The 17,490-nt window shown below is 35.3% G+C and overlaps 1 protein-coding gene across 7 annotated transcripts in view; it reads right to left on the reverse strand.

Annotated features, from left to right (window-relative positions):
- Window positions 1-12,952: 12,952 nt before the first annotated feature.
- The window catches only part of FGF10 (fibroblast growth factor 10), a 61,016-nt gene continuing 56,478 nt past the window's right edge, over window positions 12,953-17,490 (reverse strand). For all 7 annotated transcript variants that reach the window (XM_066181126.1, XM_066181123.1, XM_066181122.1 and 4 more), the window contains exon 4: window positions 12,953-16,152. In XM_066181126.1, the coding sequence (XP_066037223.1) occupies window positions 15,955-16,152 (198 nt within the window). In that variant the 3' untranslated portion in view covers window positions 12,953-15,954. The remainder of the gene's footprint in view (window positions 16,153-17,490) is intronic.

A 17,490-nucleotide genomic window follows, 5' to 3' on the forward strand; every position in this document is an offset into this window, starting at 1 on the left:
TGTCTTAGTTTCAGCATCAAGTAGGTTTCAGTCAGACACTGTTTATACTGAGCAGCTTGCTCTCAGCATGTACCATAACATCAGAGCCTCTTCAGATTTTTAGTCTAAAGATAAGCTAATCTTCATACTGCTCATTTATCACCTAAACACAAGCCAATGTGTTTTAAAGGTCTCTCTCACTTCCATTCCCTTCCAACCAGCATGATGAGTATTTTTACCTTTTGCTTCACTGGAACAGTCTCATAGAGAACATCCCAGACTGCATGTAGCAGAAGTGTTAGCAGGTGTATTTACAATGTTTTCTAAAACATTGTCTAATACATTGCATGTCTTATAAAATTGAAGGGTGCCTTCTTTTTTAGCTATAAATTTTGCAAATACTTACAGACCTTGCAGCTTAAGAATTGCTGCTTTTTTTCCAATAGGTTAATGGAATCTCCTGAGTAATTTTTAGAGTAAAAAAGAACAGTCTATCGTTCAACATAGCAAGTGAAAGAAGAAAATTAAGAATTAATTTTTGATACAGATGGTCTGATTCTGCATATATGGAATTAACACTGCAGGTTGTAGGTGTAGAAGTGCATGGTATGTGATATTAAAAAAAAGAAAGCCAAGTAAATCATTATTTATAAAACCTATGTACTAAATGCATGGTGATAGTTAAAAAAGTGACAGGTAATTAAAGCAACATTCTGTTCAAATCTTGAAAACCCTTTCAGTGAAGAAATTGTCACCATTATCCAACTGAATAGGGAGCATTTCAGGGGTGTACTCCATCGCTCCTGTCCTAAGGCAGAGAAATAAAAACCTTAAGGCTTTCTAATGCTGAACTCAATTAATTACCTGCTAGTAACTATATACAATATTCCTGAGCTTTTTATTCTATAATATTAGAATTAATGTTCAGAAAATGGCCTGTTATAACAGAAAGGCTAACTGCTTATTTAGAGATTATTTAAAACAATATCTGGGATTTGTAAGATAGCTCTAGATTATTATAGATGCATTTAGCTGTCTGTTAGACACTGAGGCTTGGCAAGTGTTAGAGTAACATAAACATATTACATGTGTTACATGCTAGAGTAAACAAACTAAATTAAACAGTTGTCTATATGAGGTTTACATGAAAATGGAGCCAATTTAGCTTGGCTTACTTTCTGGCTCTCAAGAAACAAATGTATTAACTAAATTGTTAGAGCAGGAAAAGGATAGGACATAGCTACAAGCCTATAGTGAGTAATGTTGAAGGGTGGAGAGAGGAAATTGTTAGTTCATACAAATTTTGGCTCTGGATTAAAATTTATGTGTACTGGTTAGATGCTTTCCATGCAGTCTTCTGATCCACCATGAAGCAAGTTAAGGTCTTATGGCTGTCAGTGAAACTGAGTGAGGTCACTGATGATTGAAAATTATCTTGACTTTTGTTCACTGACTGCATGAATAGGGAATGTGCAAGGACTGGCTTGGAAAATGTGGGAAAGAAGTTGGGGACACATGTAACTGAATGTAATTTATAAAAGAGGCCAATGCCATTTCAGAAAGATATTAAAAGCATGTCTCTCATTAGAGTTAAGATGGATTTATTTCATGCTACCATGAGCACTTTCAGGGGAGGGGACAATTCTGCTGAAAGACACAGAAATTGGAGATAACTTGTCATAAATAATACAGATGATAAGGAGTTTAGAAAACATGACTTCCAAAGCAGGTATGAAAGAATTTCATTTGTTTAGTCTGGTAAAGAGAAAAATGAAGACGGGCTATGATAACAGGTTTCAAATGCATAAAAGGTTATTGCGAAGAGGACAGTGGTCAAGTGTTTCCATCTCTGTAATAGACAGAATGTGAATTAGTTAAATTAATTGGTAGCTAGGACCATTTATATTGGATTTAAGAGGAACTTCCACTTCAAAAGACCAGTTCAACCCACAAGCAAGCTACTTGAAAAAGCAGCAGAATTTCCATAAGTAGACATGTTAAACTGTTGGATGAACTTCTATCAGACATTAGGTATAGATTATACTTTGGACAAAATTTTGGGAATAGAAAATTATCAGACTTATATCTCCAACTCACTGATAAAATAATAGTAGCAGTAATAAATACTAGGCAAATAGAAGATTAACTGTAAATTCCCAGAGAGGTTCAGTAATTAATTGCTTGGTTGTTTTACTGGTTATTGCCAAATTCTGTGTGTGACTCATTAGTAAGTGATTCATAAGCAACAAAAGTAGCATGAATTTTCTTGTTTGCTATGTTCCTGCAGAAAAATATTGTCTTAATGATTAGATGAATAATTTTCAATTCATTTTCAGATTCACTAGAAATGAGGATGTGAACTTAAATTTAGAAAATTAGGCATATTGAGATGCTATGTTTGCTTTTCTTAATCCTTCAGATTCTTTGGGGACTATCTACAAAGACTATATTCAAAATTATTGAATTAAATCATATCCCTAATACAAAGCATAAAAAATTGCAATTGTCTGAAAGACATGTGAGAAAACTCCATGGTAAATAAACCAGACAGTATTATATAATTTTTTCAACAAGATTTGTGAGCCAGAGAATGAAGGCCTTGTAATAGCTAATAGACCTCAAAGGAAATTTAGACTTTATGAAGTAAATTGGATTTTTTAATAAGATAACAAGTTTGATAGGTATAAGTAATATGTAGATATATAATGTTTTATAAACTTTCCATTAGTCATTGTATCTTATTGCAGTTCAAAAAGCCATCAAAATTATGAAGTAGCAGTAAAACATACTGACAAAGAGTAATAATCAGAAAAAAATCCACTGAACATACAGGAGTTCCATATTAGGCCTGATGCTATTCAGGATTTTAATCACTGCCCTGGTATAAATATCAATTTCTTACAGATCTGTACAAACTAATGTAATGAAAAACATACCGTGGCAAAAGCTGAACTTATGTCCCACTCCTCCTGTAAGTAGGGGTGAAAAAAACAGAACTTTTGATTTGTATCTTTTTTGGTAGGGTACTGTAGACATTGGAGATGCTGTAGCAAGAAAAGAAGAAACAAAAAACCAAAACCAACCAAACAAAAAAAAACCCCAAGAAACGAAAAGAGAGGGAGAATTAAGAGAAGTAAACTTTAACAGAGGAGACTTATCACATGCCATATGCTGAGCTGAAAGAATTTTTATTTAGAAACATAAGGAGTGACTTGATTTTGGTCCTTCACAGAGTGTAAAACAGTAGCTGTCTCAGCCTTTTAGCTAAAATGAAAAAGTAAAAGGAAAGTTGAAACTAAGATTTGCAATAAACTAGAAAAACACAATTTCAATAAAGCATGTAACCAGGACAAAACTAGACTTTGTCTCTCTTTAAATATTCCTGTCAAGATAAGATAATTTTCAAGTGTATATACTTCAGTCAAGCACAAATTAGGCCATAGTCTCTTACAGTCTGGTTGAGAAAATACAGCCATAATAGAGAAATTGGTGAAGATGAAGTGATATTCCATTCTAGTTTCATGTTTTTTGGATGTGTGAAGAAAGATAAGAAAATAATTGTCTTGTTTGCAAGTGTAATTACTGAAAAGTTCTATAACTGAATCTTTATAAAAAAACTATTGTTAAAATATTCATGATCAAAGGCACAACAGTTGTGGGAGTGTGGAAGCAGTGGTTCATTCAAACAATGGAAGCAGCATGAAGTGTGTCCAGGGAATGATTGTACTGATGGATCATTGCAGACAGTAAGTTAAAGAACAGATAATTACACAAAACCAGGTCTGCCAGCCCGCTGTGCAGCCAGCTTCTTACATTTTCTTCTTCAACTCTTCTCTTTTGTCTTGACTTCATCATTTGTTTCGAATTTTTATGCTTTTGCTCTTGTTGGTCTTTCTAGGAAGCAATGTGTAGAGCAGAGTGAGGGCCTTACCTGAACGTGTAAGAAAAATACTGACTACCTCAGATCTATTTGCCTTGTTTGCACCTCATTAACTACTTCCACTATTGGTGAAAGTTGCTATTCTTCCAAAGAGTAAAGTCTGACGTTATGTGGCAACAGCTGCTGAAGTGAAGTACCCCTTCCCTCAGAAAGTCCTTGGATTTTCTAATCATGTTCAATGGTAGAGATCTGGTTCATGATGCATGCTAAACTGTCTCATTGTCCCCTGTAGAAGCTTCTGGGTTGGCACAGACTCCATCACATATCAAGTAAGCACAGATTGCTGCAGAGAACTACAGCCAGTGCTGTGACTTTGTACAGTACTGGCTTATGCATTTGCAGGGCAGAGTAAAAGTGAGAGTGTGTCTTGTTCAGTTCTACCTAGGTGGCAGGAAATCTGTTGTGGATTTCATGCTCAATAAAAAAAAGACAGGAAATGGCACAAGATTTCTATGTATTGCAATAGTACTGCCAGCAATCCTCTGTTTAATTAGGGCCATCCTTGTTACATGGTGCTTGTTTAAAAGGTAATCTGGCTCAAGTTAAGAAAATTCTTCATATTTACATTAAACACAATAATGTTACCAGGAAAATGTTTACAACATGGACAATCTGTGAAGACTTGAAACAAACAAAATCACATTCAATTTAATATTTAGAAGCCAATAGCAGCTTACTTCTAGGACTGATTTTGAAGAAAATTTCAACTTCTCCCTGAGGCTCAGACACTCCCCAAAACTCAAATTGAAACTCTGCTGTGAGATTCTGCACGTTAATTTAACTCGTTCTTCCCAATACTCCTATCTTCCTGTTGTGTTCCACATCTAGTCACATCTAAATTTTTATGTTGCTTTCCTGATAAGATGCCTGTCCCTGGCCTGTTTTTTGCAGTGATCTCCTTTTCATAGAACTCCATACATTATCTTGCTGCACTCAGGACATACCTTCTAAGGTAAGAAACTCTGCTCTACAGTGTTGCTACAATCCCTTTTGTTCTCATGTATTATAGCTCTGAGATAAAAATTTGCTTAAATAAGAAGTAACTTGAGGTAAAATATTTTCACTGAAAGAAAACTCTAGGTGTATCCACCCCCTCTTTCTGCAACTCTTTGTTGGCATAGGTGATCCTGCCACTTCTCAACAACACTGAGCATTTATGTTGGTCATTTCAGTGCATTGCCAATGTTCATTATGCTTCTCTGGAATACTTGTAGTATTTTCTTCCAAAGCACAAAAAACAATTACTATGTTTTTATCACTAACTTTGTTTACTAAATTAAAATAATAAAGTCTTGTTTAGATACTATATTCCAAATGGGTAAATATCAATTTACTTCTAATTCCTTCCTTAATGTTTTGAGTAAAAGGTACTGTGTTCTGAAATACCATCATGGTGACGTACTTCAAGGATTATGCCCTATTGCTATTCGGCTCAGATGCCAGCTGCACTGAGTCCCTATCAGTATTAAGAGCACAGCTGCTCAAATCTTTCTTCTGTCACAGGGGTTGGCACTCAATAATTGTCTATCTTTGCCCACCCATAAATAAAAAAGGCTCCACTGAGACTTTCCCTGATAGGTCTTACATGACTTACAGGTCTTGAGAAATTTTCTGTGATTGTTGCTTCTGCCTTCTGTATGTCTGCAGGGGGGCTTTTTTATGTTCCTTCCTTTGGACTGAAGAAAACAAAATCCTCCAAATGAAAACCTGTATAATCCTTGCTTTATTTTTTAATAAATCACGCCTTCAGTTCTATCTCTTTGGTAAAGAGATAAGCCTAACCTCCTTAAGATACATCTTAGAAGTATGCATAATACTACTTTAATGATGATACTCGTTTATTTATTGTTCTCTGCCATATTCCACCATATTAAAAAAGAGATAAGTAATCATACTGGATCATTAATCTGTATTTCCTTTTATTTTTTGGCATATAAAACAATGGAGTTTTGGTAACAGGAGTGACTGTAGCTAACAACTCTACTTTGGCTGTGAATAGCCAAACTGATAGCTGCCAAATATACAGAGAAATGAAACAACTGCCTTAATGATTTTGAGGTCCAAGACTTTGTCAAATGGAGTTATAAGAGCTGTGGAAGCAACAGCAGGGAAATAACATGGGTGCTCCTCCAGAGCTAAAGAATTGAAAACAATAGAATGAGATTAGCAGGACACTACCAATGGTGCAAGCCTCTGTGCTTGTGTGTGTTATTTATAACAGCTGGATGTAAATATTATTACATATTATATACATAAACATAAAATTAATTTAAGAATATGACATTTAGAATGTGCAGCATAGTATATACTTCATGATATATCCATATCTGTTAGTGCTTCAATTAACTGGAAGAATGATTTTGCCCTCTTCTCTCTGTATTTTAGTTATGCTGAATCTTTGCCATGTTTGCAGAGTTAAAGCACTAACACAATAGTCATGAACATTTTCACTGTGTATATTAAAATAGTGATACAGAGTATCAGAAGAAGAAAATGTAAGTGGCTGAGCTGTCCCCAGTATAAATGGAAGACTGTATAATGAAAGGTCAGTCTGTTATTTGATCAAATACCACACTTTTTCAAAATTAACAGAAGAAAGTAAAAATGAAATAAACACTACAAATTATTAAGCTGCCATCAGATCAAAAACATATACTAAACATGAAAAATTTGTGGAAGAAATTATTGTGAATGTGGTGAGGCACTGTGTTGAAGTCCTAGAAACCTAGAATTTGTAGTTTTAGTATATAGTAATGTGTGACTAAAAATGGAAGATTTGAGGTGTTAAGTCCTTCTTCTTCACCTTCTTCTTCCTTCTTCTTCATAGTCTTAAGTACAGTATTTACAGTATTTATTTCTGTAAATAGATGAAAAACATTACGAACCTTTGACAGTCATTATTGAGATAAAAATATAGGTAATATAAGTATCACCATGATATTGAGTAATTATCTCTTAAATAACCTTGGTAAGAGTTAAAAGCATGCCATTTTACCTCTTTTTCTCTAGCTTGCTAGTTAAGCTCACAGCATGTGAGCCTGTAAATAAATAAAATATAATAAATATTTAAAGTCAAAACTGGAGCTTGATGTTTGCCGAGTACTATTCATCCTGACCTTAGAAAACAAACAAACAAACAAACAATCCCAACCAAACTAAAAAAACCCAAAAAAACCACCCCACCCTCACAGCACTGGAACAGGTTACCCAGAGAAATTGTGGATGACACATCTCTAGAAGTGATGAGGCCAAGTTGAATAGGGAATTGAGAAATCTGGTCTAGTGGGAGGTGTTCATCCCCATTTCTTATAACAGATCCCTTTGAACCATTTAAGATTCTGTGATTCTATTTACAGGTTAATTTATAGTGCTTTTAGTTAAAGCTCAAATAAGTCAATTTTCTTGAACACTATTCATAAGTCAACTCATACTAGGAGGACATGCATTTTGAGGAGTGGTTTAATTTTTACAATTTTATTCATTGTGTTATCATTCTTGCAAGAACCACTGAAAAATATAGTATTTATCTACGAAAATCATCTTTTGCTTTTCATGCAAGTTACTGACTGTTGAAAGGAGGTGGGTACTGACCTTTTCATGCTGTAACTTCATGTCAGTATTGCCTTCTGCAATCAGTGTGCATTGGAAGCTTGAGTCAGAACCAGATTGCATGTCTCTACAAAGGTTAGTAAGGTGGGAACAAAAAGTTTGCTGACATTTCTCAGAAGGGTATGCTCTGACAAAAAAACTTGTTCTTTGGCTGCTTTTAGTCACTCTGACTTCTTTTACTTAGAAAGATTTTAAATACTGATGTTTCTTTCCTGTTGCAACACACTTGTATGAAGTAATTGGGCAACTGTATGGCTCTGGATAATTTTAAGAGGATCCCTACTTATTACTGCCTTGAGTTTGATCTTGTTGGTAGTAACTGAAAATTATGCCTGCAGGTATTTGTCTTGTGTTTTATATAGATTCAGTAGGTGTTTAGTTGGATCATACAAAATAGTGCTATAAGGAACTTTGAAAGAGATCTGCTCCATGCTCATCTCTGTGGCACAATCAGCAATGTAAGCCATTCCTGATAGCTCTTACATGCCTAAAACTCAGTGAGTTGTATAATCATTCAAATTTGTTTACTTCAGAGCTCTTAGTGTTATAAGATTATTTTTCCAAATAATTTAACTTGAATTTCCCTTAATTCAGTTTGATAATTTTATTCGTAAGTTACCTATGGTTAAAATAGGGATATTTTACTTATCAACCTACCAAAACTGCCAGCTCAACTTGTATCAAAAATCAGTGCAAATAGTTATGACTGGTCTCAACATATTTGAAGAAGTAATTTAATCTAATGTTTCCTAAGTAGTTTTGAGGTTCTACCTCAAAATCAGATGAATCTACATGTACATGGTGATATGGAAATGCTCTCATATGATGATCATAAGTATTGTGGGGTTTGAGATCTCATTCATTAGGATTATAAATTTCTTTCTAATATCTTATCTAAATCGACCCTCCTTCAACTTAATTCAACTTGTCACAATTTCTCCTTGTGAAAATTTCTCTCCAGCCTTCTTGCAAGCCCCTTTCACGTACTGGAAGGTAGCAATGAGGTTACCCTGGAGCCTCCTCTTCTCTAGGCTGAACAACCCCAGCTCTCTCATCCTGTCATCACAGAAAAGGTGTTTCATCTTCGTGGTCGGTTTAGTGGCTATCCTCTGGGTTTGTTGAAACACGACCACATATTTCTTGTATTGTAGACTCCAGATCTGGACAGAATACTCCAGGTGGGGTCTCATGAGAGCAGTGTAAATGGGGAAAATCACCTGCCTTGACCTGCTCTTCAGGCTTCCTGATGAAGCCCAGGATGTGACTGACTTTCTGGGCTGCAAGCAGGTGTTGTCCTGACATGATAAGCTTTTTGGACAAATATGCCCAAATATGCCCAAGTATTTTTCTCCCGGGTGTGTCTTGTTACATTCTCTGCCCTCTCTGTACTTGTGCTTGGAGTTTCCCTGACCCACGTGAAGGACCTTGTACTTGACATTGCTGAACTTCCTGAGGTTTGCATGGTCCCACCTCTCAAGCCTGTCCAGGTCCCTGTGGATGCCATCTCTTCCCTCCCCTGTGTCGGGTGCCTCACACAGCTCAGTGTCAGCAGCAAACCTGGTGAGGGTGCCCTCGATCCCACTGTCCATGTCGCTGACAGAGGTGTTAAAATGTGGCAGTCATGATATGGACAACTTCTTTTCACAACACTATTAAGTGTAACTGTCCCACAATTTTTTTCTGCTGAGCAGACCATCTCTCAAACCCATGTCTCATCAGTTTACAGACAAAAAACTTCTAAAATGTTTTGTCTGTAACAGTGAGCACAAAATTGTAGCCAGAGGGATTAGCAGAAGAATGCAGAAATTTTACAGTATTTCTATAAAATACACTTCCAAAACGAAGAAACTCAAGTACCTCTTGGGCCAAAACCGTGTGTCTAGTATTAACCATCCTCAGTGGACATGTTCATATGACTGTCTGAATCTTACTGACATCCTTTATAACAAAATAGATGACAAGCTTGAGGAAAATCTAATACAAGTAAGTCTTAAAACCAAGCGTAATGCCTGTCACGAGTGCTGAGGACTAGTCTGCTGTTACATACAGTCCTGTGTGTCACAGGCAGTTTTCAGCAATGGCTGTGTTTTCAGGGTTCTACCTGAGGGTTTTTATTTGATTTTCTTCACAAATGAGTTTTCATCCTTAGTTGGTATATGTTGGAAGTGTTGTTAGAAACCTCATGCTGTATGGCATTTCATCTGCAATGAGGAAAAAACTTTGTCAGGCCTCTGACAAAAGTCCAAGGAAAATGTTAAATTTTACAGAGTGGAGGGGAAGAAACAAAAGATTGCTGCAAGTGACTTAAACTCAGTTGCAGTCACTTTCTGAATTGGCTTCACATTCTACATCTGTATATGTAATCAGATTCAAGTTTGTTATGACTTTGATTTGGAGAATAGTTGAGACACTAGACCAGTCAGGGGAGTAAACGGCCAACCAAAACTTCTGTATAAATGACTTCCTCAATCTTGAGGCCCAGGCATTCATCTGCAACTTGATGGTGGCTTTCAGTGTGAACACAGGCTGAACCTCGCTGCAGTATTTCATCTTAAAGCACTTCAACAATTCTGACACTGTACCTTCCCATTGCATTTCCCAATTACCACAGAAATGTAATAATTATGGCTATCAGAAAGACTTTTCTCTCACACTATATAGTTCACTTAATAACATTTAAGAAGCAATCAGTTAAATAAATAAATGGATTAAATCTTATCTGTCTCTGTCAGGCAAAGTATACAGTACTCATTTAACATGATAAACAGAGCGACATCTCTTTTTCCAAAGCTGGGATCTTATAGCTTAAGTTATATTTAAGTGAGCACAAACTGTGTGCTAAATCAGTAGCACTCAGTAAGTTGAATTGGCTGACCATAATGAAGAGACTGATCCTTTTTTGACAAGATTGCTGGTATCTCTATCCCATTTCATCACTGAAGCAAGATTCAGTCACAGACCAGGACAGGTCATGTATTGGCTACCAATTAATAAGAGCAATGAAGATTGTAGTAGTAGTAGTAGTAGTAGTAGATTGTAGTAGTAGCAGTAGTAGTAGTTGTAGTCATAGTAACAACAACAACAAAGCCAACAATAATACTAATGACACAATATCCTTGAGTGAACCATGGAAAAGGAAGGAAGGTGGCAAATATTTAATTTGCAACATATCTTGTGCATATTTGTTAAAGCTACCAAGTTATCCTCAATGCATTCTTAACTTTTGCGCCTAATTAGTATGTTTACTACTAAGTGTATGTGCAGTTTCAAGGGAGACAAGGGATATCATTACATTATGGGATCACAGGCTCTCTGTGTCATGTTCTACATGGAACCAGAAATGAGTCTTCTGTTTGTGATTTTGATGACAATGTACTGCAGACATCAGTACTGTAATTTCCTTCAGTGAACTATTTATGAAACTTGCTGTTATATGTAAAAGAAGGAAGAAAACATAGGAAATGACCATAATTGGACAAGAAATGCACTGCACATAACAGTACAAGAGTGACACCTGATGATTCTTGAAAACATGGGCAAGTGAAACTTCAAGAATATTTCTAATGTAGGAAAGCATAAAAAAAATACCTGGACTTCATGTAAACAGTGGAATAAAGACATTAAATTTTCATTCCACTCACTGAATCACCCAGCAATATGCACTCACAGCCCACATAGCAATGGAATCCTTGGCTGTATCCAGGGCAGTTTGTCCAGCAGGTTGAGGGGTTGATTCTGCGCCTCTGCTCCGCTCCGTTGAAAACTCACCTGGAGCACTGTGTCCAGCTATAGGGTTCCCAACATAAAAAAGACATGAAATTGATGGACCAAGTCCAGAGGAGGCCACAAAGCTCATAAAAGGACGGGAGCACCTGCTCTACAATAACAGGCTGAGAAAGTTGGGGCTGTTCAGCCTGGAGAAGGAAGGTTGTGTGGAGACTTCATACCAACCTGTATCTGAATAGTATCTATCATAGTATCTGAATAGTATCAATAGTATCTGTAGGAGCCTACAGGGAAGCTGGGGAGGGACTCTTTGACATGAACTGCAGTGATACAGCAAGAAACAACAGGTACAAACTGAAAGACAGTAAATTTAGGTTAGATGTATGAAAGAAATTCTTTACTGAGCGTGGTGGAACAAGTTGCCCAGGAAGGCTGTGGATTGCCACAATAGTGGAAGAGTTCAAGGCCAGGCTGGGTAAAGCTTTGTTCAGCCTGGTCTGGTGGGAGTGTCCCTGCCCATGGCAGGGGTAGTTGGGATTAAATGATCTTCACAGTCTGTTCCAACCCTCAACATTCTATGATTCTATTCTGCATTAACAAAATAGCATGTAGTGACATCACTATATGGTCCTGGTGAGGAATTTCAGGAGTGGAAATTCTTTTCATTTTTTACTGCAGTAACTCAGAAATCACTACTCCCTTATCAGTTACTTGAGGTTTAGTCACAGTTTATTTTGCCTTTCAAAGAAGTGTATTTTTATAAACTGTTGCAGTAGACAAAGGACATATAACTTTTTTTTTTCTGGGATTAACATAAATAAATCAGGTATGAGATGCACTGTGCTTCATTAGAAAATCCTAAACTCATTCCAAGAAAGCTTCCATATAGTTAAACATCAGATTCAAAAAGTTCAGGAGTAAGGGTAACTATGAATCATAATTTATAGGTTGAAAACCAATTAATTTTTCATATCCTATTTTTTGGTAATGATGCCACAGGAAACAACTTTTCTTGCTTCTGTTAGTTGAAGTTGCACTGAAATTGTTACAAGAAGGATCTTTTTCTGAAAAATATCATCAGTATGGACACACTGAGTAGATGGAGAAGAAAGTGTTTGTTATAGGCTACACTTTTCTTTCTCCAATTTAATAGGAAATTAGGAAGATGAATTTGGTCCTGCAGTCGAACTTAACGGAGCAAATAATGATACTTGATACTTCAAATGAAGGGTTGTTTTCATACATTAATTTCAAGGACACTACTTTAAACAGTTACTGTTTGTCTGAAGAGAGACAACCAGTTTCAGGAGGGGCATGAACTACAAAGTTATGCCCCTGCTTCTAAAACTTGCCAACCTTTGGTGAACTTCATAACATGAAATGTCTTGAATAAAGTCTTATACAAAATGTAATTATTTTACCATGTCTAAAGCTGACTTTAAAAAATATTAGTACATGCTTTTCTTCCTAAATCCCTTCAATCTTTCATGAAACATGCTTCCTCTAGATGCATTGCTTTATTCCACTATATAAAACTAGGTGGATTCAAATGCAGGAAGAATCTGAAGCATTTGGTTGCTATTAGTGTGGAAATAGTGGCCTCACATAAACAAAATATTAAAAATACTTAGAAATGTTCAAGTGATTTTTTTGGGGGGGCTATACAGCACAAAATCATAGCCTGTAATACAACAGATCTTTTTATTTTTTATTTTTATTGTGCAGTACAATTTTCGGTTAATAAAACAAACAAAGACAATACTTTTATTCTCTAATCCCCACATTTTATTATTTTTATTTAAATATAACATACTATACATTGTTGCTCAGTGATTTTGGTATCCCTTTTATCCCTTCTATTTTCTAAACCCCACCCCCTGTTTTCCTTCTACTCGGGAGACTCTGATGCTCAGGTGACAGAAAACAGAGCTTATGGTTGAGGATCTGGGATACTCTAATATCTGAAGTTTGCTCCCACTATAGTGGGTGTTACAGTATACCAAACACATAGGAATCATTGATTCCTTCAAGGGTTTTTTATTTTGGTTAATTTTCAGAAACCACTCTTCATGTCACAAATGGCTCCTGGCTCACTTCGGGAAAGTGATATTTCCTGATCTTGTTGTTTGAGCAGCATGGTGCTTTGAGTACTATGATAATATTTATGCATAATCTTCCCCTGACCAAGTCATCTAGGTAATTCTGTAAGAAGAGAATTTCATTTGTACGCTAAATGTTCTTTAAGTCGTCATTCAATACTGCATTCATCCAAACTCATACTGAAGGTTCAGTATGGGTGGTTCATTATATCTTGTCAGTTCTAATTACTGATTACAAATTTAAACAACAGAATCTTTTATTGTGGTAGCAAAGTTTTGCTGTGAGCTGCAATTACATTTAAAATCTGAAATTCTTATTTCTCTTTCTAGAAAAATGTCATTTGTGAAGAAGAAAACTGGAGATAAAGTACCATGAAATACAACACCAGCAACCAACTAAAAATATGTTGTCTCTCAATATTTTGTCTCAATGTTTTCTCTAGTTTTAAAACAGGTGACTTTATTTAAGGACAGGAAATATAATCTGACCATTTTGTATTTTATGGGAAAGCTTTTTTTTTTTTTTTTTTTTTTTTTTTGCTTTAAAAAAGAAAAAAACAAAACAGCTAATATTTAAATAACAGATTAAGATTGAAGTGCTGGTTAAACATTGACTTAAATAAGTTATAGAAGATTCCAACAACACCAGCCTTTATAGAGGTTAAACATTCTCAAAAAGACACATTAAGCAAGGCTCTCCTTTGTACCAAAATACAGTCTCCAAACAATAAAAATAAAACCAACTTTTTCACAACGAGAAATATTGAAGATAAACTGCAGCATCAATATAATCTTATAGTTATCAGTTAAAGTATTTAAAACAAAATAATATTATACTACTTTTGTTTCTTACTAAAGACACTGCAAAGGCTTATTTATTTATTTAGTGGAATACAATGTGAAGACAGTGGTACAAATTGTTTGATGTACTGTTCTCTATTTATCTGCTCTAACAAAATGAATCTCAATATGGTTACACTGGTGAGCTATCCAGAGCTCTCTAAAATTACTGAGTAAAGCAAAATATAAAACAAACCTTATGTACCTTTAATTAAACAGACTTCATATTATGCTTAACTTTATTATACTGCAGTTGCTCAAGTTAAGCCACGGGATGAGTAACACTTCATAAAAATGTGCTGGATATTATGTATTTTTAGCCTTCAGTTACTGTGATGATTATGAAAGGTATGCTAAAGCTGGAAACCAGCACAGCTTTTCAGTTGGCTCTCATATATAATATACACATGAGTAATAATCTCTGAAAAATGCATGAGCATGATTTTGGATCTCCTGTCTTGCAACCCTTAGTTAGATATCACTCCCACTGTACGCCTGTGATTCTTCAAGTTGGTACCAAAGGCAAATGGGTTGAATGAGAGTATCAATTGAATAAGGTGTGTAGGGTTATGTTGCCTTCTTGCTTACCTTCCAGTGGCCAAATGTTACACTTAGGAATCACATACTATTGTTTTAACACTTGCAGTCTCAGTGATTTTAACAGGGCTGACCACATCAGGGTTATAGCCCAATGTGTGTTGCAGAATATCACACTGATAGCAGTGTGTTAGATCGTAGCTCCAAACTGAAATCAAAGTCAGATGAATATACACACCGATGCATTGACACCCAAGTACAGATGTGGCCCCTTCTCTCAAATTCAAAATAGCAGAAAGACCCTTTGAACAAAGTATTTCTTGAAGGTTTTTCTTGAGTGCTGATAAGTACAGAAATTTCTCCAATATAATGACACCCAATACCATAAATCCAAGCACTGCTTGTTTGGTCTTATGCTTAAGTGCAAGACAGTTTAGGAAAAAAATGGAGTATACACTCTAAATTCTGCCTTTAAAGCCTTGTCTAATATCTATTCTCTGAGCACTTCTGAGGTTCTGACATTTTAATCTATCAACCTCTCTGTGAACTACTAAGAAAAAGGGAAAATAAGAAAGAACAAAATGAGGAAACATTTCAAATAAAAAAGATATTTAACATCCTATTAAATAAATAACTTAGAGAGAAATAAAAAGAAATGAATTTAGGACATACAAGCAAACCATACTATTCATTTTGTTAGAACAGTTATACACTACTTTGCTTATCCTATCCATTCATCCACAAGGCTTCTCCAGAAATGTCATTATTTGTGCATATGACCCAAGTGCTTCCAGTAAATGCTTGTGTGTCTAACTGTTCATTGAATCACTAGGCTTGAATGAGCAATTAAGAACTTTGATATGAGTTAGTATTCCATAAATAGCATTCCCCATGAAGATCACGCAACAGGTTGTTTTATGTCCATCAAGGTCTGTTGCAGTGATTTAAAAAAAAAAAAAAAAAAAAAAAGAAGAGTTCACACTGGCAATAAATTCCATCCCCTTTGATCCAGCTTCATTTTGATTATAAGATACGACAACGAACTAAATAAAGGTATTTCATGTGCCAGCAATAAGTACAAAACCTTCAAAGGCTTCCCCTGCTCTCATTTCAAACATACAGTTGTCTGTGCTAATTCTCCACATCTACCTTTTAAGAGAATTATCAAATATTCTTGACATAACAGCCTTTGGTTCAACTGCTTCAAAACAATAGTTTGTTTATCTATGACATGACTACCATAGGAAGAAAGTGAGCTGAAGTGTTTTTCCTTCTTGTTTTCTGTCCTCTCTTCGTGGTTCCCCTCCCATTCAGAGCCACAAACATTTGCCTTCCATTGTGCTTCCAATTTAAGGACGCATATGTGTTATATCCATTTTCTTCTATTCTTTCCTTCAATTTGCAATCACTGTTAAACTCCTTCTGTTAATGGAAGAAAAAAACCCACAAATTCAGAACAAACATAATATTTCAGCATACTGAAGGCAAATACTTTAAAAAACTGTTTCAAAAGATTGCAGTGTTTTGTATGTGACACTCTTTTAGAATTCTACAGTGCATTTAAATAAAAGTTTCACTGTGTCCACAGCATACAAAGCAGCATCAGTTAGACTGCAAAAAGTGAAATTAACAGAAGATATACTTGATTATTCAAAGCATAGATATAGCAGTTAAATTATATAATTCATTAAGAACTGAAAATCAACTTCTCTGTGTTGGAATATGGCAAGAATATTAAATCAAATTCTCATTCATAAACCCAAAAGTATGAGGAAGCAATCTTGGAATCATTATTCACATTCCAGTTCTAACAAATAAAATTCTTGAATTATTGATACCATACATTAAACAAATATTGATGGAATGGGACTATTTCTTATTTAAAGTAAGAATCTTTAGACCACACTGGTAATGAAAAAAGGATTTCTTCAGATAGGTGCAACACACTGTTATGCTGCTATCACAATTGCTGTGAGGCCTATCCACTTGGCTGACCTGAGAAAAGGCTTAGCCTGAAAAGGAATCATGTATCAATGATCAGGTATCATGGGATATCCCATATCTTATTAACTAAACAAGGTTGGAAATAATTGTATGTATGGGACCAGGGATTGACGTTTACTATTTTAAAGAAGAACCAGTCATCAGGCTGTTAGAAGGAATCAAAAATACAAGCCTGTGGAAGCATGTAGGGGAGGCTACTTTTTTTCCTATATTGTTTAATGTAATTTTACATAGATACACTTTTTTATACTGAAGCCAAGAGTAGTTCTTTTCATAAACAAGTAATTCCTGTGTATAAAACCATCCAATTTTAACAAAACACTTACATTGCATTTAGAAGGCTTTTAAAAGTGGAGTGTTTGAAACATAATTAAATTAAAATGAAAAATCAGCATTTTTTTGTTTATGCATTTCAGAAAATAAAATGTCACTTCACAGCTCAGGGAGAAACAGGTCAGAACCTCAGACTGTGAAATACTAACTACACGCACTATTTTTAAAGTGACTATGAACAAGACAAAATAAGTCTGAATAATAAATCAAGTTTCATGTTAATGAAATCAAGTTAAAATATATTTTCCATACCTTTTAATCTAAATTAGAACTTTTAAACTAGTTAATGTTTAGTACTTTGATACTGTGGGAATTTTGTGTGTATGGTTTATATTTCCCTTAGTTGCTTCTACAACCATGGAAGACCTGCTTGATGGAATTGCACACATTCAAATTCAATTTGGCTCCCAAAGTGCTATTTAA

Source organism: Chamaea fasciata, unplaced genomic scaffold (genome assembly GCF_029207755.1).
Source record: "Chamaea fasciata isolate MVZ Bird 193981 ecotype frontalis unplaced genomic scaffold, bChaFas1.0.hap1 SCAF_4, whole genome shotgun sequence".
NCBI classification, from domain to species: domain Eukaryota; kingdom Metazoa; phylum Chordata; class Aves; order Passeriformes; family Sylviidae; genus Chamaea; species Chamaea fasciata.